We start from the raw sequence: 26,996 nt of genomic DNA on the forward strand, positions 1-26,996 counted from the left end.
AAGGCCCTATTTAGAAGCCAGCATCTACTGTAACAGCCACAGAGATTATGTGTGTGTGTGTGTGTGTGTGTGTGTGTGTGTGTGTGTGTGTGTGTAGTTTTTATAAGATATTTTTTACAACTTGTATTAGAAGCCTTGGAAATTGGTAATTTCTAATAACATTTTGATCTTCTCTATTAAGAGAGTTCACATACATGAAGAACACACCTGAAAATGCATCTTCAGGACTTTGCTTACAGTAGTTCCCACTTCGAGCACCAGGTGGTGCTATAATTACATCAGTGATTTGACCTATAACCTGTCCTGCTGGTTTGTCTTTTTTTCCATTTTAAAATAATATCCCTAGAATGAAAATCAGCTCAATTTTAAAATGCACATAGCTACTAATCCTGCTACTACCAAAGGCAAAAATGATAATTCCATTGACTTCAATGGATTAGATGCAGTGTATAGGTCTGAAGTCACAGGTCCTTGTCTTGTATACTCATATTTGATTAAATAATCCTTGGTCATCCACGTTATGCCATTGAAATCATAAGGATTATTCCCATGAATAAAATCAACTTGAACAAGTGAGTGTGGGACAAAGGCACCTTGTTTTAAAAACATACATAGATATGGATGGGAACCCACAGGCTTTGTGACTAAGTATGACCAAGTCTACACCTGGATTGATCTATACCAGGCGTGTAAAACGTATGGCCTGCAGGTCCATCTGGTCCACCAGGACACCAGAAGGCTACCAGAAGTTGGGGGCATAGTTATGGAGGGGTGTTGCCTATGCACAATTTGGGGTCCCTGGGGCTCACCAGACATGGCCATGGGCAGCGGGAAGGTGAGTGCAGGCTGTGCAATAGCCCTCTGTCACCTGGTCTCATTTCTGATGCCTTTCCCTCTCCCCCCGTACTCTTGCCATCCCACTGCCAACAGACCTTTGCTGGACCCCTACTGTAACTGCTGGCCCCATGGATCCAGCCCAGGGTAAGCCCTGCAATCCGAAGCTGACCAGGGCTTAGGATGAGTTTGACACCCTTGATTTAGACTGTTGGTATTTGGTATTTGGGGCTTTACAAACACAAGCCAAGATGCAGCCACTGCCCTGAAAAGCTCCCAATCTCTATTTGGCAGGACTTATTGGCAGAGGGTAAGCAAAGGTGGAAGAGGAAGCGATGATTCTGAACTAACATGGATGATTTCCTCAATGTCAACCCATCCAGATATTTTTAATCTTTAAATTAAAACAAAAACAGATTGAGAGGCTTAGAACTATTTTTGTGCCCCTCAGTGGGTATCCTAAGTCCAAATCTTAATGAAGGATTGGGGGGAAAAAAACACCTATCATTCCTGCCTGAGCTTCCCAGTGTGCATTGCATGAAATTTGCTCATGGCAATTGCCAGAAATAGTGATGATGAGACCAGGTTTTCTAGCAGGAATATGAAGCTTTGATCATTAGGTCATAAGTGGGTTGCTCAGAAGAAAATAAACCGGAGAATGAATCTTGGGCATTACTCTAAGGGGACATATGTTATAAGATTGTGGGACCCTGCATAAGGAATTGTGAGTCTTTGTTCCTGAGTCATATACAATTTCTTCTGAGTCGATAAATAGTCATAGCAGAATACTTGCCAGAATTAGCAAGATCCATAGCTGAGAACTGTCCATTGAGAACTTCCCAATTCAGTACTTTTTACAATGTTGATAGAATCATTCAGAACCACTCATCTCTACTAGCCCCTGGCAGTAGTTTATATGCAAAAACTTCTAGAAATCATGCTAAGACTACAATACTCTATTCTGGCTGTCATCAGGACAACCGCATATGACACCTTAAAAGGACTTGATCCTGCTTCTGGATCTGTTATTAAGGATTTCTTTGTCCCTGCAGATCTTATTTACTATATTCAAACTCTGTAAGGAAAAGTCTAGTGAATCCTGAAGCAAAACAGGGATCTTATTTTAAACATTTCTTTCTTCTCCTTATCTCAAGTGCACTGGGGTACAGTAAATGGCTGATAGTAAACTACTGAATGACAGCCCCTCAAGCTTATTTTAGTCATCATAGTCCATGCTGGCATCTGAGTCAATGTAATTATTTATTCTATGGTATTAGCCAATTCTATTCCTCCATCTAGATTGCCTTTCCTCCATTTAGATTGTATAAAATAAGCTTTGGAATTATTTCAGTAATGAAGGGAAATATAAACAGTTCTTGAATGGTTTTCATAAGAGGTTATAAAATTTCACTGCTGATATACCATCTCTGATTCTGCCTTGTAGCAGGCTATTAGCTCTGTCTATTTTTAGTTAAAATATAGTAAAATGAAACACTTGAGAATCATTTTCATTTTGATGATTATTGTCTCTGCTTTCAGAAAACCTACTGGCTAAGGTCTCCGATTGTATCGTGAGACAGAGATAACAAGACAGTTTATTCTCTCAACTGTTTGGGCTGAAATTTAAATCAGCCTTTTGGCTATTTTAAATTTTATTTCTGTCAATGTGGTTCAACCAGTTCTCAGAATGAGTCTAGGGAAAATACATGGTTTTGCCAAAAAATTCTAGACACATTTTCTTTGAAAAGCTCTCGGATCACAGGGACTTACACTTTGGCAGGGGATTGATCTTTGTGCTAAGGATGTGAGTTTTGCTTTCCCCGTAAAAAATTTGCCCAAATTTGGCCAAGTTTATAGTCCTTTGAATATCATAGTTCACACACAACCAATAGAGACTTCATAGATTTTAACATGTTAATTTAGAAGATCCAACCTTTATAGGCCATGGTCTAGCACAGGTTGTGCAGGAAAGAAATGAGAGTAAGAATCTTGTCTGTTGTGTGCTCTGAATGGTCCCCTTCTGAGCTCCACGATGGATGCAAAAGCTTGCCTGATTTGAAGACAAAGGAAGAAAAGAGCCAGGATGGAGTCAGGATCAAAACAGGTGTCGCATTTGAGTCTCTTCCGATAGATCTGAGTCATAACCTGAGAGCAACATAGTCCTTTAGTTACACAGCTTGTCTCTGGGACAAATTGCGATTAACTGGAATTAGTCACAATTGTTCCAGGGAAAAGTGTTATCTTAGTTACCTCACAGGTACTTAAAGTGGGATGATGGGTTTGTAGGTCTGTAGGATCCCAGGATAAAAGGCTTTGTTCCAGGAGAAATCCAATGTCTGTTTTTACCCAACAAGTAGATCAAGACAAGAGGTCTGGATAGGAGACTGGGACTGGGAACTAGATAGGGAAGCAAGGAATGATGGGAGCTAGTAGTTGTGGTAAAATGGAGACTAGGTGAGAAGCTAGGTGGAGGACTGAGGCTGAGAACTGTTTAAACAGGTGAAGAGACAGATCTGATGAGGTACCCAGGAAAAAGGAGGGATTTTAGAACTAGATAGAGAAAAACTAGGACAGGGAACTACAGGAGATCAGACACTGAGACTAGAAAAGTTCCTCATGGATTGAGGTGTTTCTTGGGCGCCAGTGATGATGTAGAGCATGCATAGATGTGGGATGGAGGTCATCCTGATGACGGACAGTCATAGTGGGGAAGAAAGTCTTGCTAGATACGGAGTTAGAAGGAGAAACAGAGAAGAGAGACTGGCTTGATGAAGAGCATAGGGCTTCAGAGGAGCTCTGGATAACTGGACAAGAAGAATGGGACTGGAAGAGTGAGATGTGATACAGGGATTGGAACAAAGGGATTTGCTGGGCAGCGAGATTATAAAACCTGGGATGATAAAACTGAGGAATGGAGACTAGGACTCGCTCAGTGAGGAAAATGGGACTGGAACAAAAAGCCAATGGTGAGAAAGGGACAAGAACAAGAAACAAAGAGGTTGGAGAACACCTGGCAAAAAGATGAAATGTGCCAAAGCTTCACAGCCTACAACAAATGCCAAGATTCCTGAGTCTCTCCACTTCCCTGCAGTCAACAAATATCTGTAAAACCTACTGACAAAGTGTCTCATTCTCTTTTACTGTTGGTTTACAGGGGATGATAATAGTGTTATCATTCATGCCATTAGCTCAAGAAGCAGAGGTAGCTATGAGATGGATTTAATGCTTCCAATGCTTTCTAATGACCCCTATGGGTGTCAGTTTGATGCCATGTGGCACATAGTATTAGGTGGATAGTGACTATGTTTGAAAAATCTGTTTTGAGACTCTTATTAGCCACTGGTAAGTGATTCATACAGGGAAGTTTCTTATAGGTGCTAAATACACTTGGGCCTGTCCTGATAAACAGAATGGCTGTTGCTCAGAAACCCACTTGGATAGTAATAGGATTCCACTTGGGAAAGTAAGGAGCTAGCAAAACTTGTCATCTGAGGTTTGCACTTAAAGAGGATGCAAGGGGCTTGACCTATAATAATTATACCACATTATTAAAGCTGCATCCAAGTGCAACATAAAAAGGTGCTGGATTAAGGTTGTACCCACGTCTCAACTGTCTCATTTCTTAAATTCTGAATATTTGACTTTGTAACTTAAAAAGATGCTCTTTTAGTATCTTTCCCCCCCCCCCCCCTGTAATATATAAAATTAGTGAGGATTTCTTTTCAGTCATTCGTTGATTGATGCGTATGCCTATATATGTGTAAATTCATGTGCACAGATAATCAATGAGAATGCAGTTATATAGTTATGGAAATGTATAATATGCCATATAAAATATGAGAGTCTTTCTTTTAGTACACTGTCTGGTAGTACAGCAGAAGTACAGTAGTAAAATATCTAAAATCTTCTAACTGAAGGTTTTGTCACCACAGTTGAAAATAAATATTTTTCAAGTTTAATATCAGCATTTTTTTACTCATTCAAATTGGTCAGTAACATAGTCAAATATTAATGAAATACTCAGACCCAATATATTAATCATATTTATCAGTAAACCACTTTTGATAAAGTAGAAGCCCTGATTGCCTTCATTTTTGTATAATCCCTCCCAACACACTTTAGGAAATCAATAACTGGGGGGAATGAAAAATTAGACCACAAGACTACAAGAATGGTATGAAGATTGGAGAAATTGCCTTACAGTGAGAGACTAAAGGAGATCAATTTGTTTGTATAAAAAATAAGACTGAGAGGTTTGATTTCATTTTAGAAGTGGCTTCCCAGGCAGAAAATCCCAAGTAGTAAATTATTATTTAATTAGATACCCCAAAGCTGGAAGCTGAAGTCAAATGAATTCAAGTAGCTCTGCCACTAACTTCCATGTAAATTGCTTAATTTTCCCTATTGGAAATCAAATTTATCTCTCATTTGTGATACAGGAATGAAATGTTACACACCAGCTAGGGGCTTTAAAGGATTAAGGAGTATTTGTAAAATTATTTTGTAATTCCATGCTTGGAGCTACTGGGGAAATGTATGAATGACCAATTTAAATCAGGGGTGTCAAACTTACCTGTGCTCTGGACCAGATCCACCCTGGAAGTTACTCGCAGGCCAGATCCAGACTGAGATCCAGAACTAGGAACCATGGTAAGGTAAGCAGTGGTGGAGGCAGTGGTTTGGGGTTTAACACAGCCATTGCTCACATCCCATGGGCCGCTTCCAACATGCATCCCAAATAGAGCTTTGTAGTTGGGAGTTTGGTCGCATACCCTGGCTTCTATAGGAGTCTATGAGCTGACTGAAACAGCTCCATGGGCTGTATCTTTGACACCCTGATTTAAATGTTTGACACTAATGCTAATATTTGAAAATATGCATGGATTGTTTTATATTGATTTCACAGAGCTCTTGAAACCATAGCAGAATAGGAAGGGTACAGGATTGCCAGACAAGACTGCAGCTGCTATGGAAAAATCAATCCAGATAATGTCTTAGTGAAGAGTCGCTTCTCATGTGTCACTGAAATTGAGCATGAGTAAATAAGAATCTCTGCATGCAGTAGCAGCCATACCTCCATCAAATTAGCAACAGGGTTGAAACTGTAAGCAATACAATCCCATGGATTCTTGAAGAGGAACATGTTGGGCATTCAAATCTGTCTAGTAAGGGAGCTGCCTGGATTTTCTCTTAGTCATCTTCAAAAAAGTCTCCCATCTAGAGCACAATACAATGATTTATATATCACTTAAGGCATATTTTTTCCTTTTACATTTCCCCCAGATTCTTTTCAGGAAACAAATAGAGCATTTATATCCATGTCAAATCTGAGCCATATAATCTACCAGTATTTGTATGAAGTTTAACAGGTCTTCTCTTTTTGCAATTTTCAACCTGTTGGAATTTTAACTTAAACCTATATGTTCTGGAATGCTTTATCACTTTCCTGTGGCTCTGTAAATTTAATCTCTTCAATATGGTCCTCAGGAATTGAATTCCTTATGTGTAATTTGTTACATGTAATAAATAAATTCCATGTGGTTTCTCAGCACATATCATGAGGCTCAGTTCTGTTGAAGGATCTTAAAGAGAAAATATCTCTGAAGTGTTTAATTAGTGCCTTGATTTGATGATGGATGAATTTATTTATAGTAAAGTACAGGGTAAAAAAATATTTCACTTTCTGGGACTTGCTTTATACACACTTTAATTCCCTTCAGTTGGGACAAAAAGTCATTGAATTATGTATTCATAGCAAGTTTTCATGGTGCAGTCAAGGTAATTTACATTTTTTTAATGTTGAATAGTTTATGCAAAAAAAGTTCTAAAAGAAGTAATAAAATGGTAAGTTTATTCTATTGCAATATACAATACAACCACTTTATAATGAATGCCCCCACCATAAAATTTCAGTAAAGGGTGCTCTGTACAATAGGGTTAGTCAGTGTGCTGCATCATATTAATGAAAAAAATTAGTTCCTTCTGTTGGAATTGTTAAATGTTGTAGCTTGTTATAAACAGGATTCACTATTAAAGCAATACTATATTCAACTTCTTCAGTTTCAGTTGAGCTGCGTTTGTTCATCTTTTCTTATTTCCTTCCATCTGTTCTTCTAAGACTAAGTCTGTTCAAGGCTTTTATTTTTACCTATAGATTTTGTTGTTGAAGGGGAATGCCTCTTTGGCATTTAAGGATCAATAGTCGTTATTTTGGCTCAGAACCTAAATATGTTGCTTCTTTCGGTCATACATAGCATATTGTAGAAGGCAGGCTGAGGGAGTTCTTAGACCCTATTTGAAAGTTGGCTTTTAAAAGATTCATTCTGTTTTGCTGATTTCATTCTAGTTCCATATATGTTTTAGAATCATTGTAGAACTCTTTTAATTAAATAAACATTTAGTCTGTTTCAAAGATTTTTTTGATTTTATAACACTTTTAAAGTACTATATTAAAATGACAATTTAAAATGTAGTTTCTTTAACAAACACTTCTTCAGGAGTCCTTCCACTTCTTTCAAAAGCCTTGGTTTCAGCAACCTATTTTAACTAGTTGTAAACAATTGGATATTCACCTGAGTAAAGTCAAGCATAGCCTTAAATCTGCTGACCACTTCATATAACAAATATACACCCCATCACCCCTCCCATCCCAGCCTTGTATATATGTAAAATGGGATATGAATTCTGGTGAAAGCTTTCCACAGGAGAAAGAAAACAAAAAACAGGCAAATAGAACAAACCTACCATTTTTGTTTGTGATGAATGAAGTGTACAAAGGCAAAAAGTGACTACAAATTGAATATTATCAAGAACAGAATTGGCCAAAGTAGTATTAATTATTAGCAGTTCTGAGGTACAGACTGAAAGAACTTAGTTTTGATGCCAGATGCCAAGATTTACCTTTGGCTGAACTTGGGTAAAAAATTTCAATTCTCTGCTTGAAATATTTGACATAAAAGCCCCACTTTAAGAAACCAAGCAAGCAGTGTGGAATTCTGCAATGTTATTTGTAGAAAGTTAATTTTTAGAGTAGAGGAAAAACACAGTCCTATGTCCTATTGACTTTCTGAGAAATGTGCTATGCTTCAGAAAGAACTGCTTTCCTGATATGCTCTTGTCTGCATTGCTCTCAGGCCATTATTGTTCAGACGTAGAATTCCATTCGTGTGACTGCTTCTGTAAAACTGTGTGAAGAAGAATGCCTTGCATCCGAAAACTTCTCTAAATCTATTCCAAATATGCAGGTGATCCAATAAGAGAGAGAACCCACAAAAATCTTTGCCCTTCACATATTTCCTAGACCATCATGGCTACAGCTTCATGCTGACACTGAAAAATATGTTGTTTTATTTGTTTCGTTTGGCAGGCATTTGATGTTCTTGGCAGTATTGAGGCTTACATTAAGCTCCTTAATGAAGAAGGACTAAGTTTGCCTATCTTGGCGATGAAGCATGAGGAATTACAAGGAGAGATTAAAGCCTGTACAACTGATGCCTTGCAAAAAGGAAAAGCCTTAGTTGGTAAAGGAGACTCTCACAGGTGAGTAAAGGAAGCTGTATTTCTCTACATTTTCCAGCTACTTTAGAGCTTCCATTTATTTAAATCAGAATAAAACACACCTGGGACCAGCCTCTGTTCAGCTGAATGTGGAGTGAAACCTAAATGGCACCATAGAGTCTTCAAAATTTCAGCCATTTTTATTTTTCAGATCTCATTGATACCATTCATGTAAGCTAGTCTGTCTTCTGTAGCGATATTTTTTTAGAATACGTGATTTACAGTGAAGACACTAAAGCTTTCCAGGGAGCTGTGTTTATGTCTAGGTTATACTTAGAACAAGACTGTAATCCAGATAAAGAATATACAATCATGGAAACAGAGTTATAATGCTTATGCACATTGATGTCTTTACAATCCAAAGGAACGTTTTAAGACTCTTAAAAATATACTTATAATAAATGTAATTGATATTACTTAATGTAATGAGGTATAGTATATTCTAATGTATAATTATTTTATGTATATATTATATATATACACACACACATATACATATATATACATACATACACAAACGCATGCACGCACGCATGCACACTTGAACCTCATACATATATGACAGAAAGTAATACATATGGAACTAAATACAATAATGAACAGTTTCTCCACTCATGTTAATACTGACCCAGCACAGCATTAGAGGTCACTGTACCAAAACTAATGTAGCTAGTTAACAAGTTTGGTTCAGTGCTGAAAATACATCATAGGGGGGGCTCTGAAAAACAGAATTTATGGGCATGTGCCTAACACTGAACTAAACAGCATAAACTACTTCTGGCTCAGGAGACAGTGTATGTGGAGCAGATGTATTGTGGGTCAGAAAAGACACTTCCCAACACCATGTCAGGATAGTCTGGACATGCCCTTTCAGACCTTTATTTATAAATAAATTCCAAACATAAGGTTATTAAAAAGATCTACGTAATTAGAAAGAGATACTCCTGATTTACACCGGCGATGTCAAAATTAGGTGAAACAGCTGATCATATCCTATGCTCTACAGCTTGGAAAGAGATTGGTTTAATGGAATTTAGGGATTCTATGGATTTTAAAAGTGGTGCTTTAATGTTAACACTTTGGAGTTATGTAGGAACTCTCCAATATAGAATTATCTGCTAATACTAGAATAATAACAATAAAATAATTAAATAAAAAAACACGTCATTGCACTGCACTGATTTTTATGCATATGACATTCTATCAGTAGTTTCCTCCTGAGTTATTTAAAGTAAAGAGGCCCTATGTTAAGTTCAGTCTCTTTACCCATAATACATGCAGCTTCCCTTATTGTTCCTGCTTCTGCTCTTACAGCTGCTGGTATTTTACAAGGTTAGAAAAATAGGAAAAAGGATTTTCCTCATGGTCACCTTCATTTCATTTTCATAAGCCAACAGCAATCTTGGATGGACCCCATGGGGAAGTATTCCAACTCATATCGGTCTAAGAGTGTTTGATATCAGGAGGCTTTAAACATGTTTGAGAAAACCCCAAATCACTTCAACCATTAGCTTCCTATCTATCTTTTTAATGGTCCTCTTTATTGTCTAAGTACTTGGATACTGAAACCTCAGGACAGATCAAGAGAGAAGGTGATGAATTGTCATGATGTAATTTTATTGGAGGTGAAATTAATTAAAAATCACTCTGTATAGGCAACACCAGCTATAGCAATGCTAGTATGTTCTACCATGTGTTGTAGATTGGGAACCTTGCTGTAATAGGAGAAAAACTCTTTACTAGGGACCTCTGCCCAAGCTTACAACCAATACCTTATCAGCTTAACTACGGAACTAGTCCGTTATAGTATCATTTCATTTTTGAGGTGTCCAAAAATGATCTAGGCTCTGGTACACTCCAGAGGCTGGGAGCACTGGCACATGTTCAGTTAAAAGTATGATAGAAACCAACGACATATATTTTGTGTAATAACTTTGTGGCTTACACCCCATTTTATCATGCCATTAATTGAATGAATGTGTGGCCAGGTCACTACTTAAGATGTGATTAGCCAGTTAAGATGTGACTAACCTCACATCCAGGAATGAGGGGGTGCTTTAAAAACAGCAGTTAAAGCTGCTGAAATTAAAGCACCTGGAGCATCTTGTGTATCAGCATCCCCGCACTAAAAAGGGGGGCAAGGGCATTTTAACTAAAGCTCATCAAACAAACTTTAGTTAAAGCACTCCCATCACCATTTTCAGCACAGGGACACTGATACTTGAGATGCTGGAGTCTGCTGGAGCACAGTAATTACCATGCTCCAGCAGACTCAATTTATCGAGCATGCTCTGATGTGCTGTAATTACAGCACATTGGAGCAGCCTTGTTGCACGTGTATAGGCACCCTTAGAAACTAACTGCTTCCTAGAGGCATAAACTTTTGGAGGTGATGGGTGCCTGCTGTGAAGAGGCTCATGGTGACTCCTTAGAAAAAAAGGAAGATCCTCACCTGGACTTACCAGCAAGTGAGAGCCATTCTGGCATGTCCGGAACTCTGTTTACCAGGGCACTGAGTGATCCGGGTTGGATCCCCACTGGATGCCGGGGCCACTTCCAGACAGAAACTCCCTCCACAGAGAGAGAGAGCAGAGAGAGGAGAGAACTGAGGCAAGACAGAGGCTCTCAATAGAAGTTGATGATACCCCTGGGAATGGGCTTTGAGACCTGGTCAGGAAGTTCAGAAGAGTTCTGATAGGGCAGCATTCTGCCAAGCACGGCAGCACTGAGGGTTAAAGTCCTGGGAGCCAAGGGACTGAGGAGGAAAGACCAGAATACACAGGGAAGTTTCCTTTCTTTTGTGATTCTTCTGTTATGAGATTCAGAGGCTATTTGACCCCTGTGGAGCTGTTACTGTGTTTTGTTCTTTTTCCAGTTTTTTCTTTGTTTTGATGATGGGAGGAATCCTCACTGTGACTGATCAAGTCAAAATCTAGAGCCAAAGAAAAGAGAAAGATAAGAGCAAAGAAGGACTGAGTATAGAGGGACCCACCTAGGTTCAAACCCAGTAAAGAGGTTTGCCAAGGTTACTAGTCCCAGTGGGAAATACTTACCAGTGTCTGACCCCTTTGGGGCATGCTTGGGACTGCCCTCCATGATAAAGGCAACTAGCTTAAAGCGCGACGACAGGCAGCCCAGTGATAAAATGGACTGTGAGGAAGATAGAGTGAATAAGGTCCTGCCAGAACTTGCTGATAAAAATAACAGCTGGTTGACTAAGTTTGGAGTGAAGGGGGAGGTTGGAGCCCCAGTAGGAGTAAGCCTAACACAATAATGGTAAGACTCACACTACAACATCACCTCCTAAAGGAAACGCTCCATCAAGTCATGGCAGGTGAGAAACAGGACTGTGGCTAGAGTCTGGTTAGTTAAAGTTGGGACATTCCGATTAACAACACAACAATCATCAGGATGTCAAGGGCCATGTCCTTATACAGTGCTCCTTCGACACTGCAGTTCGTCACTAAGGTGCTACCCTGCTCTGCCTTTGAAATGAATTCAAACTAACAGGGGTAACCTGTTAGTTTGAACTAGAGTTGTTGGATCAAAACTACACGGTACTTCTAAAAGAAGAGATGGGCAATTGTTTGTTATTATTAAAGCAATATGCTGTTGGTGAATGAGTTTCTATGAGTAATTAAGAGTGCCAGGTAAAGGGAGAGATATATAACTGGAAAGTAAGAGCAAATCAGAGCTCTTATCTGTAGGGAATCCTAATGCCCTCCCCCCCACTTTTTTTTTTCCTTCTGAACAGCATTTCCCCACTACAAGCTGCCCCCACAAATTTCTGGTTTTCATGACATATTTAAGTTGGAAAATAAGGGGAGCTAGGCAGTGAGCAAAGAGTGTGACATAAAGCCTAGACTGGCTCCATGCTCTCCAATGGAATTTGTGGTGGCAGAAAAAGCGGTGATGAGCAAAACAAAGTGAAGCTTAAAGCTTGGTAGGCAAGCACTACCAGGAGTAACGAGGAACAACGGCCGTAAGTTGACTGAGAGTACATTCAGGCTAGATATCAGGAGGCGCTACTTCACTGTCAGGGCGGCTAGGATCTAGAATCAAACTTCCAAGGGGAGTGGTGCTCACTCCTACCCTGGGGGTCTTCAGAAAGAGGCTAGACAATCACCTAGCCGGGGTTGTTTGACCGCAGCATTCTTTCCTGCCCATGGCAAGGGGTCGGACTTGATGATCTGCTCAGGTCCCTTCCAACCCTACCTACTATGAAACTAAATATATATATTTAATTTTAGATAATCCTAGTATAGTCCAAGCCAGGGAGTTCTACCATTAAAGTCAGTAGGGCGTGAATTTCAGCCCTAGCATAACAAGTAAAACAAACTTAATAGGTTATGTTAGTAAACCATGTTTTCTCAATGAATACATATGAAATTAAGACAAGGAAATTATTTCCTGATTCAGACCCCTTAATTATGCAGCACAAAACAATAATAATTAAAATCTATTGGGGAAAGAAATATAAAGGAATAACCTATGTAAGTGGGAGAAAAAGAGAGACAATATTTTCACAGAATATAAGGACAACCTGGGAATTCATGTTAGAGCTTAGTGTATGGTGTAGATACTGAGGCAGTTTAGTCATATTTTACATGACTGCTTTGGTATAAAAATTTTAAAAAGGTATAGTTTGCTGATGAGATGGGTAGCTACCTGCCAAGCACTTACCGTCTGAGATTCTGGTTCCATCTGGACAGCTTATAGAAGTGTTTCTAGAATTGGAAAGCAGCTTCCTTAAAGAATAATGAGCATACAATAGCAGAAGGATTCATCATGATTTATGATAGGGGGAAAGGTAGGGTGACTGCTTGTTCCACTTCCTGTGTGACAACCCCATTTCAATTAGGCCGAAGGCCAGAATATCTGATGACACAGTAAGGGATATATTTTTTTTTAATTCTTTGAGACAGTTTGCTAAACAAACTTTAGTGTGATTGTGTATAGTACTACAAGTGCTGCATTAATTTTGATGGGATTTTTTAAAACTCTACGTAATTATCTTCAAGAGGCATATTCCTAATCTCTGTAGTATTTGAAGACACTGTTAAAAGGATCATCTCTTCTTTAAAAATGTTAGAATAGAGGAATAGTATTTTACAAATGTAATATTAAATTAAAAAATAAAAGATTTCAGGAAATCAGTTTGCAGAATTCCAAATCATGTTATTATTAAATAATGCTATTATTACCATCTTGGATTTTATATTAATTCAAGGTAATCCATATTACCTTGATATAGTCCACAGTAATGTTTGGGAAGAAGGGGTGTGCTATGCACCAGGCTGTCACTTCAGTAGGCAGAAGAGCAGGCCCTGTGTAAGTGTCTTTATCAAGGTAAGCACATTAAAAAGCTACTAGAGGACTTTAACAAACATCACATTTTAACTGTGTTTGTCATATAAATCTTTTTTTTTTAGTTAGAGAAAGCTTCAATAGTTAATTAGTATGAAGGTTTGATCTCTTTTACATGCCATCTTCATATCTTAATTGTATGTGATAACTTTTTTTCAAATTGTGGAAAACTGCCTCAAGTATTCATTTATTGTGAATTGGCACCCTGATGTTTAAATGTTTTAAATTATAGGGCAAGTCAGTACTTTGTCATTTGACTCAACTGTTCAAACAGCGTCTTTAAACAAACATTTAAAGCATGGGGGGAATGTCGATGACATTTTGTGCACCTACTGGAAGAAAATTTGAGGCAAAGGCAGCATATCCTTTTACAATAGAAATATAAGCCTCTGTAACATATCAGATATTTTTAGTTCATTTATCTTTCTTCTGTTCAGTTTTGGGAGAGTCAGCCTGATCCCCTTCTTGCACTGAACGCTGCCTTACTCCTCAGGTAACTGAAGCCATTGAAACTATTTCTGGAAAGGTAGTTCTCAGCGTGAGCCAGGGAATTGGTGCCTAAGGCTAATTTATAAACTGAAAATGTAGTCTCCCTTTCTGCCCTACTCATTATCAGTTTTGCTTTGTTTATTGCTGATATTTATAATGACTTTTTAAGGCTTGAGTGTTTAAGTTGTTGCTAAATCACCTCTGATCTGAAACAGCAATGTTATTTTTAATTGCTGTCATCTTGGCTGCTGCACAAGCCTGGAGAAGTACTAACAGCTGTATTGTTCCAATTTAGTTCTTGGCTGCCTGGAATTCAGGAAATGATAGAATACATTCAGAAAAGAGTGGATCAACTGATCAGGCAGTGTCCTGCTTACACAGAATTTTCTTTAAAGAAACAGCAGTTAACTGCCTCACTAGAAGATTATCTAAAAAAGGTACATCATGGAATGCCTTTGTTGTTGTTGTTAACATTATCCTGCAAGCTATATTAATTTGTTAAAGTAAAGCTGTCAGAATATTAGAGTTCTGGGGGTGTGGGTTAATAACAATAATGATATATTTCTTTGGTAAAAAATATCAAATATGTGTAAAGTGCTGAGTGCAACAGTGGGCCCCGTAAATAGAGGCATAACTAGCTATTTCATTGCTTTGGACAGAATGCCAGAGAGCCACGGCGGGATGTCAAACAAGTCTCACCTGATTGTGGAGACCCCTGTTACTTCTGCCGTGTTGTGGGCTTGGGCTGCTGCTGCAGCAGCACAGGCTGTCTGGATGCTATCATCCTGCTGCTCTTCCCTCCCCGCTTCTATTCCTTGACCTAAATTGGTGCCTGGACCTTGTGCCCTGGTTGCCCACCCTCAGTTAGACTATTGCCAGACTAAAACTCCTGCTCCAGAAATGAACTTGTTTCACTGAAAACATGATAGCAGTGCATACAAACTAATAATTATAATTTGGTATGAGGATGAGCATGCCTTATCAGAGATAAACAAATGATTAGTACTGGTACTGATGTAAGTTCTGTGCATAATTTATCTCTCTATCTCTCTTTTTTTTCCATGCATTTTGTTTAAAATGGAAAGGGTGGTACAGCAAACTCAGGGAACAATAGAAATAGTAACTGTGAATCACAGCAGGGTTGATGTGATTGCTCTCTGTTGCCAAAGCAGAGTACATCACATTCGGTATAAAAATTCATTTTATTCATTAAAGTTCTGTTTCTACAAGATGTTTGACAGTCTCTCTTAACCTACTGAGTGCCCTCAACAACTACTGACCTCCACAATGTTGCATTTGCGGTATAATAGGCACATAGTCTGTAAAGGAGACCCTGAATGCCCATTATAGCTCAAATGCAATATAATCAATCTTTGTAACAAGGTTCACAGCAAAGAAATCCCAAGGCATAAATACAAAAAAATAGATCATATATAATGATTTGATAATTATTCACTATGTAATTTGACATCCTATATATACACATGATGCTCACAAGGAAATATTCTGAGTCAAAAGGGAAGAAGTCAATTTGCAATCAATGGATCCCTTTGCACCCATTTTCCATAAATGAGATTTCAAGACCTAGTAGAATGGATGAAATAAAAATGTAGAGTTTAATTAGCTAAAAACAAAAGATTCCCTGCTACTTGTTCTTGGTCTTTTGCAACAAGTTTCAGTAAACACATCTTAATCTAAATCAAGTTAATTCTGTAAATTTAATATTTTTGTTCTTTACAATGAAACATGAACTTAGGTCCATGATGTTGTATGGGGCCTGGTTGTCTCCTTTTTGGATATTCCATTCCTAACACTCACAGCTAGGGTTATTTGGAAAATTTGAACCATGGTTCCCATCTTGCTTCAAAAAAAAAAATGAGCAAAACCACTTCCCTATGCAATCTTCCAGTAATGCAGAGCCTGCTGAAGGATATGGTTCTAAATTTAGCTGGCATTGAGTTTCATTGAGTGCACACAAAGCCTGAAACTTCTTCTTAAAATGTATGGTATTCGTAAATTTGCATCGCTATTAATGGCTATATATATCATATCTGGAGTTGTCTACAGCTGCTCTTCATGACATATTCTATTATCATTGTATATATTTAACTCCCATTGTCACTGAGGGAAGTTATGTATACACCTCTATATAAAATAAAACATTTTGATTGACAGACAAGTGCCAACCGAAAAGTTTTATTTTTCTAAAACAAAAATTTGTCTATAATTTTCTTTAAATGAAGCATAATCAAAGCATTGATTTCAAAGTCATAAATTCTAGATTAAAACACACTAATTGTCCTTTGTGATACAAATGCTGAAATAATTACAAGGGAGAGAAAGAAAAGCAACTTATTTTTCATTTTAATTTTTGCATTCCCTAAATTTCCTAATTCCATTGTATTATATTAAGGATTAGAAAATAGAAACCCAGTAATTACATGTCAACTTCTAAATGTGTCCCCTGGCTATACTTAGGTGTGACAGGATTTGTTTTTTACCAGTAAATGCTAATAAACATTGATTTCACCTCACACTTACAGACCAATGACAAGATACTTCCGTCATTAATAATCAAAATGTATAGAAAGGAGACATAAGAAAAATGATGGTTGATGGAGTGTCTAACAACAGGGGGAACAATCCTACAGAACCATGCTGACTGTAATTTAGACTCCAACTCCCACCAAACCCAGGGGACTGGGGACAAAGGAAGAGGAAGTGACAAAGAAGATAAGAGAGCTATGAGCGAGCAGAACTGGGACTGATAGCGGCTTTGATACTCAGCTGGTGGCAGTCCTATAGCAGTTAAATTTGTTACAATGGCCACTTAAACTATCTGCTCCCCACAGCCCTAATTTCGCACATTCCTGAAAATGTAAATGCATAAAAATCAAAATAAATGCTTAAAAATATTCGATATTATCTGTCAAAATTTGAAATCTGCCAAACTTAGCTAAACTATGAAGGTTTGTATTTTCATAGCTCTTGATAATATAAATTAATTAGTTATTATATTTTTAATTAAAGGTATCAATGTCAATTAAAAAAATCAGTCCGATACTTACCATTGGTATGGATCCTGGGTCGTCTTTGTCTGAATCAGAGAGAATTTTGAACAAACACCTAGAACTGGCTAATCAAGCTAAGGTAAAACACCCTTTCATTTGGTATTAATGTAAATATTTTTAGACACTGTGCACACTATAGGAATTTCCAAATGCTGAGAAGTTTAGATAAGGATTGTCACATTTCCTTGGAAGGAAATAGGTCTGCCTATTCATTAAAAATACTTGTCCAACAACAATAACATAATGAAGATTGCAAGCAAGTAGTTCTTATAGTTTTGGTGCGTCCATTTTTCATTTGTTTAAATCACCCTATCCTGTTTCAGGGTCCAAACATTGTCATATGATTTTAATACCTCTACAACACAATGCTTTTTATGTGTATGAGTATTCACACATGATTCACTGAGTTTTGCAGTGTTGAAAGACATGAACAATACCTGGGATGAGATTCTCAGTCCTGCCCCAGCTTCTTTATATGGACACAAAGGGCTTGATAGCTAAAAAGTTTCACTTCTGGGTTGGGGAGCATTTCTGAGGTGCAGAAACAGTGGAGAAAGCCAAAAGGCTGCCTTGCTATTGGCATATCCCAGGGAGGCTCTTGTAACTTTGTCTGGGTTATTCAAGTTACACAATAGACCTTTCCCAGCCCCAGGAGCACCACAGGATCAGGAGGGTACAAAGGTATATTAAAGCCACTTTATACTTCCCTTAGCCTGTGAAAATGTTAATATGGGTGCATATTGCATGCCTGGGAAGCCATTTGACAATGCAGCTGTGCATATTCTATTTGAAGCTAATCAGTGATACAATCTATCAGTTTCAGCTGGGGGGGTAGCACTGAAAACAGAGTTTACCTACAAGTAACTCTAAAGATCACTCAGCAAGAATGCAAAATTAATAGCAGCTTATTCATTATTTGCAGCAAAAGAGCATGTGGTCATTTTTGCTGACATTTCTTCCCCACTTGTATGACACTATTCTGACTTGGAAATTTCCTTTGCCTATTGTGAGTTTTCTTTTAAACCAATATGAGTTGCTTAAACTGCAGATCATAGTCACCTTTCCATTCCTCCTGTGGAATTTCACATCGTATATAGTTTGCACTCTTGGCTGATTGTCGGAAATAAGTATGTCATGCTGAATGAATCCAAGAGACTTACTGAAGTATTTAAAGCTGGGTTAGGTCTCTGGAACCAGAAGTAGATGCATATAAGCTCTTTTCTTATGTTGTATCCTTATGCCCTCCTAACATATACAGTTTTGAATTATGACTTTAGATACATAGGGTGATCATTAGGGCTGTGCGAAGCTATGGTCCCTGATTTGATTTGGCAGAGATTTGGCCCAATTCAGTGGCCAAATCTCTGAATCCAAATTGAATCACAGGATCCTTTAATCTTTCTGAATTGAACTGGAACCCTCTCAATTGATTTGGAGAGATTGGGAAAGACTTGGCAATTTGGACATAGACACAACTTTAAATGTTTTTTCTACATACCTCTAGGTAGCAGGCAGTTTGTGAGTGCTGCAATGCTGGGGTGCATGAAGTGTCCTACAGAAGCACAGGGGGCTCCCCAGTGCACTTGGCAGCAGCCCCAGAAATGGACCAGTAGTACTTCTGGTCCACTTCCGAGTCCAATGGGGAGCGCACCAGGGGGCTCCCCTGCAACTCCTCATCTCAGCGACTGATGCCTCCTGGTTCTGGGGAGGGGGCACCCAGGGTCCCCCACAGCCAGTCACCAAGCCAGGAGGCTCCCCAGTGGACCCAGAAGTGGACCAGAAATCTGAATTGAATAGGGCCTGCTTCGCACACCCCTGGTGATCATTCCATAAAATCACATGTTAACATTTTTAAAGTGTGAAAAAAATGATGAAAATGTTGGGGTCAAGAATTAATTTGAAAAGCCCCAAAGCAAAAACTTCTGTGTTGTCTCTTGAAATTATTTATCCTGGTTGCCAAACTTCTGACATTCAGTAGAAACCTTGAATTCTTCTAAACTTCACTATAGCAAGCATTAGGCTTGTAACCAGGACTGAATTTTATTCATTACTATTTTTATGTGCGGTTGAAAACCCAAAAAAATGCTGTTTATGTCCTTTTGGGCCATTTATTCACTAAGATCCTTAAAATATCAACCCAACATCTAAGGGAAGGATTCTCAGATTTTTTTTAAGGCCTGGTTGAAAGTATAGGTACAACTACAAGAATTATACTTGCGTGAAGTTGCGAGTGAAAACTGCAGAGCTCACAAATGAGATTCTGAATGAATCTGTTATCTTGGAGTGGGTATAGGTATTACACTTAATGTGCTTTAAATGCACAGAAAGCATTTTACAGCCATAACAGACCAACCATTCATAACTCATAAAGTGCTTTAAAAACGGTGGATCCTGCTCTTAGTTAACCATGGATTGACATGAATTAACCTAAAGCATTTCTGTCAGGACACTTTATCAAACTTCTGTGCCAGATCCCATCAAGGGTTAACTTAAAGTATGAACACCCCCATCCCAGGCAGTATTGCACAGCACTGCTGTAGCCTGAATGCCAGGCTGGCCCCATCCCCTCGACTGGCACTAACCTGAGTCAGTGACAGCTGAGGCTGCTGCACAGCCCTTCAGCAGCCCCGTCCTGCTCTTTCCCCCCACCAACCCCATCCAACAAGCTTTGGCAGGGAGAGGGGCCTCACAGCAGGGGCACTCTGTTCCCCTACATGGAACCAGCAATCACCCTAAACACACCAAGAAAGCTATAATATACAGCCAAGCCCTCCAATACTAGCGAATTTGCACCAAGGAGAATACCCGCAATTGTCACCTCACAACTCTCAAAAGGGCTTTCACCCAACAAGGACATTCGTCCAGAGAGCTGGATTGTACTTTTGAAAGAGCCACCTGGATACCATGGGAGGAATTGCTTCAGTACAAAAAGAAAATCCCCATGAATCATATACCATTAGTTATGACATGCCATCCTTCCCTGGAACCTATATGGAAAATCTTCAGACAATTGCAACCCATACTGGTAAAAGGCTCAATTCTTAAAAAGATCTTTCCAGGGCCACCCATTCCAGCCCTTAAGCAAGCACCAAACCTCGCCAAACTCATCACAGGAAGCAAACTTCCTATGGCCCAAAGCACGCTGAATGGATCCAGACCATGCCAGGACAAGAAATGTAAAGCCTGCCAACACAAGTCCACCACTCCCACAATAAACACACCCCACAACACAACCATCACCATTCCTGGATCTTATGCCTGCACCTCCAGAAATGTAGTATATCTCATCCAGTGCCAAATGCCCTGATGGAAAATATGTAGGAGAAACCGAACAGCAACTGCATACCAGAATGAACACACACTAAAAAGCTATCAAAGACAAAAATACCCAGTTACCTGTGGGGTGCACACTTCTCACAAGACAACCAGTCCCTCAGTTCTAATCCTCAAAGGGAATTTACAAAACACTTTTTATAGATGAGCCTACAAATTTCACTTCATAAATCTACTGGATACAAAAAATCATGGACTAAATACAGTCATAGGATTTATGGCATATTATAACCTGTCTGCCATCTGATAATCCCAGGTAACCTGTCTGCATGTTACTAGCTACAGTCTATCACCAGTTTCCCTCTTCCCCCTCCCCTCCACAATCTGTCTCTCACCTATTGTCTTCCATTCCCTCTGAACCTCACTGCCATGCATTTGCATTTTCACAGAGCTGCAATTTGCATTTTGGCTTCTGTTCTACCCAGGAGAGCACACAAAACAACAACAGACTCTTCCTATGCCTGAAGAAGGGTGTTTGTGCCCAAAAGCTTGCAAAGCACAATTTTTCCAACTATTTAGTTGGTCTTATAAAAGATATCACATTTACCCAGAGAACCTTGTCTTTCTACGCACTTATTTTAAATATTCAAACTTATGTTTTCCCTATTTAAAATTACTAGATGTGCTTGGGATATTCAACCTTTGTTTTTCGTTTTAAAATGTTCCTATGGAACGGTGTTTAACTGATGAACATTTAGAGTTGTTCTTTCACTGTCTGGGCGGGTGAAGTAAACTGAAGGAGCCAACAGTTGGAAATTAACGTGAGATGTGATTTTTTCACAAGTCCTTTTCAGTGTGCTAAACTGTGTTCTATGCTTATGCCATTGTAGGAAACATCACATCAGCTGGAAGCGGCTGTAAGAATCATTAAGGAAGGGGATGAATTTGAACCTGCAGAGATGGCAACTTTTTCTAACAAAGCTGAACTTCTAAATGAAGAACTGAAAACACTTAGCAAAAATATCAGCTCAAAACTAGACATTCTAAAAGCTTATGTGGCATTTTTAAAGTCTGCCAAGGAGGTATATATTAGCTCCTTACTTCCCAGACCTCATTCTTTAGCTTCAAAAGAAAATGAGGATTTTTGTCTAGTTTAAAACAGCCTCTAGAATTGCTAAGATATGGCAGGTTTATAGACCTTCTTATGCTGCAGTCTATTCTGAAGGAGTTCATGTCCCTCAGAAGAAGTCCTTGATTCAGTACTAGAATAGAATAGATTACAATAGAAAAATAGATCAGAGCATTTACAGTAGTTAAGAACTAGTGTCTGTGCAGTGATTAGACTATTTTAAATACACCAGTTCAGAAATCAGTATAATTAAACCAGTTCAACCCCTACAGTGGATATCAATGGAAAAGTGTTCACATCAGTGTAGCTTGTTTCAGCATGGACACGAACTTTTTTATATTGTTATAATTACTGTGTTCACCTAAGGGGCCAATTCCAATTTAACTAAACTGTTTTTTCTATTAATTGAGTTAAATGAGTGTCAATATCAAGTGTAAGCCAGCCATAACAAAGGCAAAAATCAAGTCCTAAATTTTTAAAACACTTTTATTAATCAATGTGAATCAATAATAGAATTTCTTTTGCGTTGTTTGCTTGTTGAACTACCTCAATAGTATCAACGAGGCCTATGTGAAGCGGCTAATATTCGCTTCGGATTCGGCGGATTCAGGGGGACAGTGATTTGATTTGGTAATTCGAATCACTGTCCCACATCAATTCTACCAGATCCGATTTGGAGATTTGGCTGCTGCCAAATGAGCTGAATCTCCAAATCACACAGGCCCATCCCCCACCCACTCTCCCAGCCCCAGCATGGCTGCCACCACCTGCCCTAGCTTTTTGAAAAAAACTCCTGGCTCTCTCCAGCTGCTGCCAGGCGGGGGCCGATTCCCGCTGCCTTCCACTGCCCCATGCCACATTGAAGGACTTTGTCACAAGCCCTTGTACCCCCTTCTGCTGTCCCAGCACCCCCGCCTCATGGCTGCCCCTCCTGCCCCAGCTCCTGGCCCTTTAAAAAAAACAAACAAACAACCCAGACTCACCAGCTCCTGCCCAGGCCAGGGCAATCCCTGCTGCCCAACACTGCATGAGGGGGCTCTTCCACAAGCCTCCACAAGCCCACAGGCACCAGTGAGTCAGGGTTTGGGGTTTTTTTAAAGAGCCAGGAGCTTGTGGAGGTGGGGCAGACATGATTGAGGGTGGGCAGGAGAAGGGCCAATTCGACTGCGGCTGAATCTCTGAATCAGCATCCTGGCTCTTTAAAGAAAAAAAAAAAGTCCCACACTCACTGGCTCCTGCAGCAGCTGGCAGGACTTCTGGCAGCTTGTGGCAGAGCCCCCCACACAGCATGGGGCAGTGGGGGGCAGCACGGATTCCCCCCCACCTGGCAGCACCCAGTGAGTAGGGGCTTTTTTTTTAAACAACAGGGAGCTAGGACCAGGTGGGGAGGGCTGGGAGAGCAGGCAGGTGTTGGGAGGTGCTTAGGGGGACTGGGGGAGCAGGCAGGGGATGGGGCCTAGCAGGGATCCCCCATGGTCCCCTCCCCCCTCCTCCAGCCTCCCCTCCTCTCACTTACCAGCATGGAGTCCAGGTCCTGCTCCCTGCTGAAGCTCTCTGAATCTTTTCCAAATCAATTCCGAGAGCTTCAAATTGACTCAGACCTTTTAATTGGTCCCCTGATTCAATTAAGATTTGGAGATTTGGCCACTGAATGAGGTCAAATCTCCTCTGAATCGAATCAGCACCTGAAGCTTCACACAGCCCTAGTATTAACCAGTATTTTTCTTGTGTGTTTTAATCTAAGTGAGAACAAAGGTTGAAATTAATCTTTTAGATTATTATTTATTGTTACTACTGAAGACAGCTTGAAAACTAGATCACATCTATTTGTCTATGTCCTAATGTTTGACTTCTTTTAATTTTTTCTGTCTATAATTTGTGGTGTTCTGTTTGACAAATTCTGGTTTGAGCTACTTCACAGTAAATGCTGCAAAGTGCATTATAATATTGATATAATGTAATGATATCTCAGAGAACTTGAAGAAATTGTTAATAATTTTAAAATGTGTTGCTGGGTGCTGTGAAACTTCCACCCTCAGTCCCTAACTTATTTCCCAGCAGTTCAATAGTTTTCAAGAACCCATTTCTGCTTGTTTTATTATAGTTCAGGTTTTGGAGAGAAAGGTATATTTAAAACATGGAAGAGATTTATTACTGTTTTACTCCAATCTACCACTGTATCTGGATTTCAGTAATTTACTTTTTGCAATTTGAAGCATTTAAATTGACTCTTGTGTATTTCCATAGGTAAATGATGATGCTGAAAGACTGAAGGAATTCTTCAAATCTGATGCTCTACACACAGACAGTGAAATAGAAAACAAGACTGTAATGGAGACAGCTGAAACTCAATGGCAGACAGTTGTAAAGAAGATTCTTTCCACTGAGAATATGGGTCATGGTTTTCTTAATTTAGTAAATATGGTGAGAAATGAAGTTATCACCTTAGCCAGGATTATTTGTTGAACTCACAATAATACCTTCAATTAGACACTAGACTACAATAACCAGTGACAAATTAAGTTTAAAACTCTGGATTCTGATCACATCTCAAGCAACCTGTCCAAGGCATGGCATTTCTAGTGTTTGTCAAGACGGAAAAAACAGAGCACTATTGGAAATAAATTAATTCAGCAAATGGCAGTGTCATCATTAGTTTTAGTGATGGAATGGGACACAATTTGAAATTTAAAAAAAAAATTTGCACAATGGAAATTCCCCAAAAATTTATTTGGAAAACTGAAAACATTTCATTTTAACTTTAAAAATAAAAGAAAACATTTTGACATTCTCAAAATGGAATGCATTAATTTAATTTTGTTGAACTGATCTGGAAAGCTTCCTTTCAAGTCTGGTAAATGTTAAACTGCATTCCCTAACACATTACTTTGTAATTTTTTGTTGCCCTTTCATTGTCCCATATGACCTGAGAAAAGCTTCCATGCAGACCAAGTTTACTAATCTGTGTGTCTACTTAGATAAAGTGGTTTTCCAGTGAGCTTGGCTCATAGGATATAAAAAATAGAAGCATGCGATTTTTTTTAACTGACTGAAAATGAAATATCTTAGGTCAATTAAAAAAATGTATCTTGATACAGGTTAAAGTGGCCCAAAATAAAATATTTAATTGGATCAAGAAATCTGGACAGACATTTTGATATTGTAGAAACTGTATTTGCCATTAGAAAATCATTCCAAAAGGAAAGTCTTCTTTAGCTGTATCATAATGTCAGGACACCCCAAGGCAAACAGCACAGTATTGATCCGGGTCTTAGTTCCAAGTGGTAAATTAGGCACCTAACTTAGGTGGAATTTAAGCCCCTACATTGCAAAAAGTGATCCAAAATACTCCTGCTCCAGCAAGCACAAAACTAATCAGTTGCCTATATTCCAGACTGCAAAGTTTCCTAGGCATGTAAACTTTGGGCTAGGGACAGACATTATATATAAACCAGTTTAAATGATCAGAAACTGGTTTAAACCTGTAACAGAACAGATGTTCAGTGCATATAAACCAGTTTGAGAATGGCTGAAACCAGTTTGAGATAAACCTGGTTGAATGTAGTATCAGACTTAACTGATTTGGCTCAAACCAGTTTATACAATGTCTGTCCCAGACCCCTTGCTGGTTTAAAGTAACCCAGATACCCCCAGCATCCCAGCATGCTCTCTGGGTTGGGCAGGGCTCTCTGCTCCACAGCAGGGTTGGTCCCTCCCCTCTGCTCCCTGGCTGGAGCTTCAGAGACTGCGGGCTGCTTCCCTCCTCCCCTCACCACTCCCTGCTAAGCAGGAATTCCCCCCTCCCCTCTGCCTTGCTGAGGAGGTATCTGTGTATTAGCTAGCAGACCACATGCTGGCTACAGTCTGTGCTGAATCAACAGGTAGACTCAACAAGTAGCTGGTAATGTTCCTCTGTTGTTTTCTTAATTGGATGATAAATACTGTTATGAATTCCCTGCTAGGCTAATCAGAGCTCCTGCCAGAGCCTGGCCACACCCCCATCAGCTTCAAGCTATGCAAGGAAGGGAGAGCTGTTCTAGCACCCCAGCTTCTAGCCTAAGCCACTGCAAACATGTGCTTGCATTTCTGGGATGTCTGTCTGGTTACAAAACTGATTTAGCCTAGCCAGGTTAGACTAACCTGCAAAGATCAAATCAATTCAGGCTCAGGCTTTTTGAATGTCTGTCCTTTGGTGTCCACATATGCTGAGAAGCAAACCAGTTTGAGCAAGCTGGACACCCAGCACCCACTTAAACTCGATTATAATCCAGATATAAGCACAAATAACACATCTACAGCTTCAATACAAAGCACAGCAGCCACAAAAATATTCATTTGGAACATAGCTAGTGTTGATAGTGGTTGATCTGCTGTGCACTTCTTATATAAAAACTATTGTATAGGGCTTTAAGTACCCGCGTGCAGAGTGGGAACCCTGAGAGCTCTTCAGCCTAAGGACAGTTAAACCCACATCTCCTGCTTCCCAAGAGAGTGCCCTAATCATCAGGCACAACCATAGAATAGTCTATAAGTTGCACCCATTACTCCTCCTTTTGAAACTGGGTCAGTCCAAAACCAAGAATACAAGAGGAAAAGAATGAACACAAGGGATCATGACTATAACTTAACAGAAAAAGCACTCAGCTTAGAAGTGGGACACCTGGGTTCTGTGCTTTCTGGATTATTTCTTCTTATTTAGTCACTTGCTAATATAAAATGCTTTAAACTCCTAATCTTTTTTTTGTTTTGTTTTTAGGGGTTTTTTTGGTATTCTTGTAAAAATGTTGCAAGTGAGGGGTGGGAGAAAGGGCAGAATTATTCTGAAAAAATAGAAGTTACATTAATATTTTATTTATCAGGTAAATGAGAACCTCATATTAAAGGCAGGCAATGTTGTGCGAGTAACTAAAGAGGCTCTTGATAATCTGAATAAAGTAAAGGAAGACCTGACAGAAATTTGGACAACCTGGAAGCTTCAAATAAATCAAGTTAAGTCCATCAAACAACAGAGCTGGAAACTTAAAGAGCAGTTTAAAAAAGTAAGTGAAACACGACTGACAAAAGAGTGGTGCTAAATAGGGCTGTGAAAAGCTTTGGGTGGTGATTCAATTCAGAGGAGATTCAGCATGATTCAGTGGGATGAATAGATTCAAAGCTCTCCAGATCTTCAGAAAAGATTCGGAGAGCTTTGATGATTTGGACAGTCCCTGATGGCTGCAGCAGGGAGCAACAGCCAACTCTGAGCTGGTAAGCACAAGGGGCGGGGAAGAGGGAGC

At 39.3% G+C, this 26,996-nt stretch overlaps 1 protein-coding gene across 1 annotated transcript in view; it reads left to right on the top strand.

The window, feature by feature from the left end:
- The window catches only part of CCDC141 (coiled-coil domain containing 141), a 165,967-nt gene that overhangs the window by 101,274 nt on the left and 37,697 nt on the right, over positions 1-26,996 (top strand). The window contains exons 8-13 of the mRNA XM_019554677.1: positions 8,201-8,373; positions 14,543-14,684; positions 17,278-17,397; positions 21,482-21,673; positions 23,968-24,144; positions 26,580-26,759. Of these exons, the coding sequence (XP_019410222.1) occupies positions 8,201-8,373; positions 14,543-14,684; positions 17,278-17,397; positions 21,482-21,673; positions 23,968-24,144; positions 26,580-26,759 (984 nt within the window). The remainder of the gene's footprint in view (positions 1-8,200; positions 8,374-14,542; positions 14,685-17,277; positions 17,398-21,481; positions 21,674-23,967; positions 24,145-26,579; positions 26,760-26,996) is intronic.

The sequence above is a fragment of the Crocodylus porosus genome, unplaced genomic scaffold, assembly GCF_001723895.1.
Source record: "Crocodylus porosus isolate Cpor-Errol unplaced genomic scaffold, CroPor_comp1, whole genome shotgun sequence".
Classification (NCBI taxonomy): Eukaryota; Metazoa; Chordata; order Crocodylia; family Crocodylidae; genus Crocodylus; species Crocodylus porosus.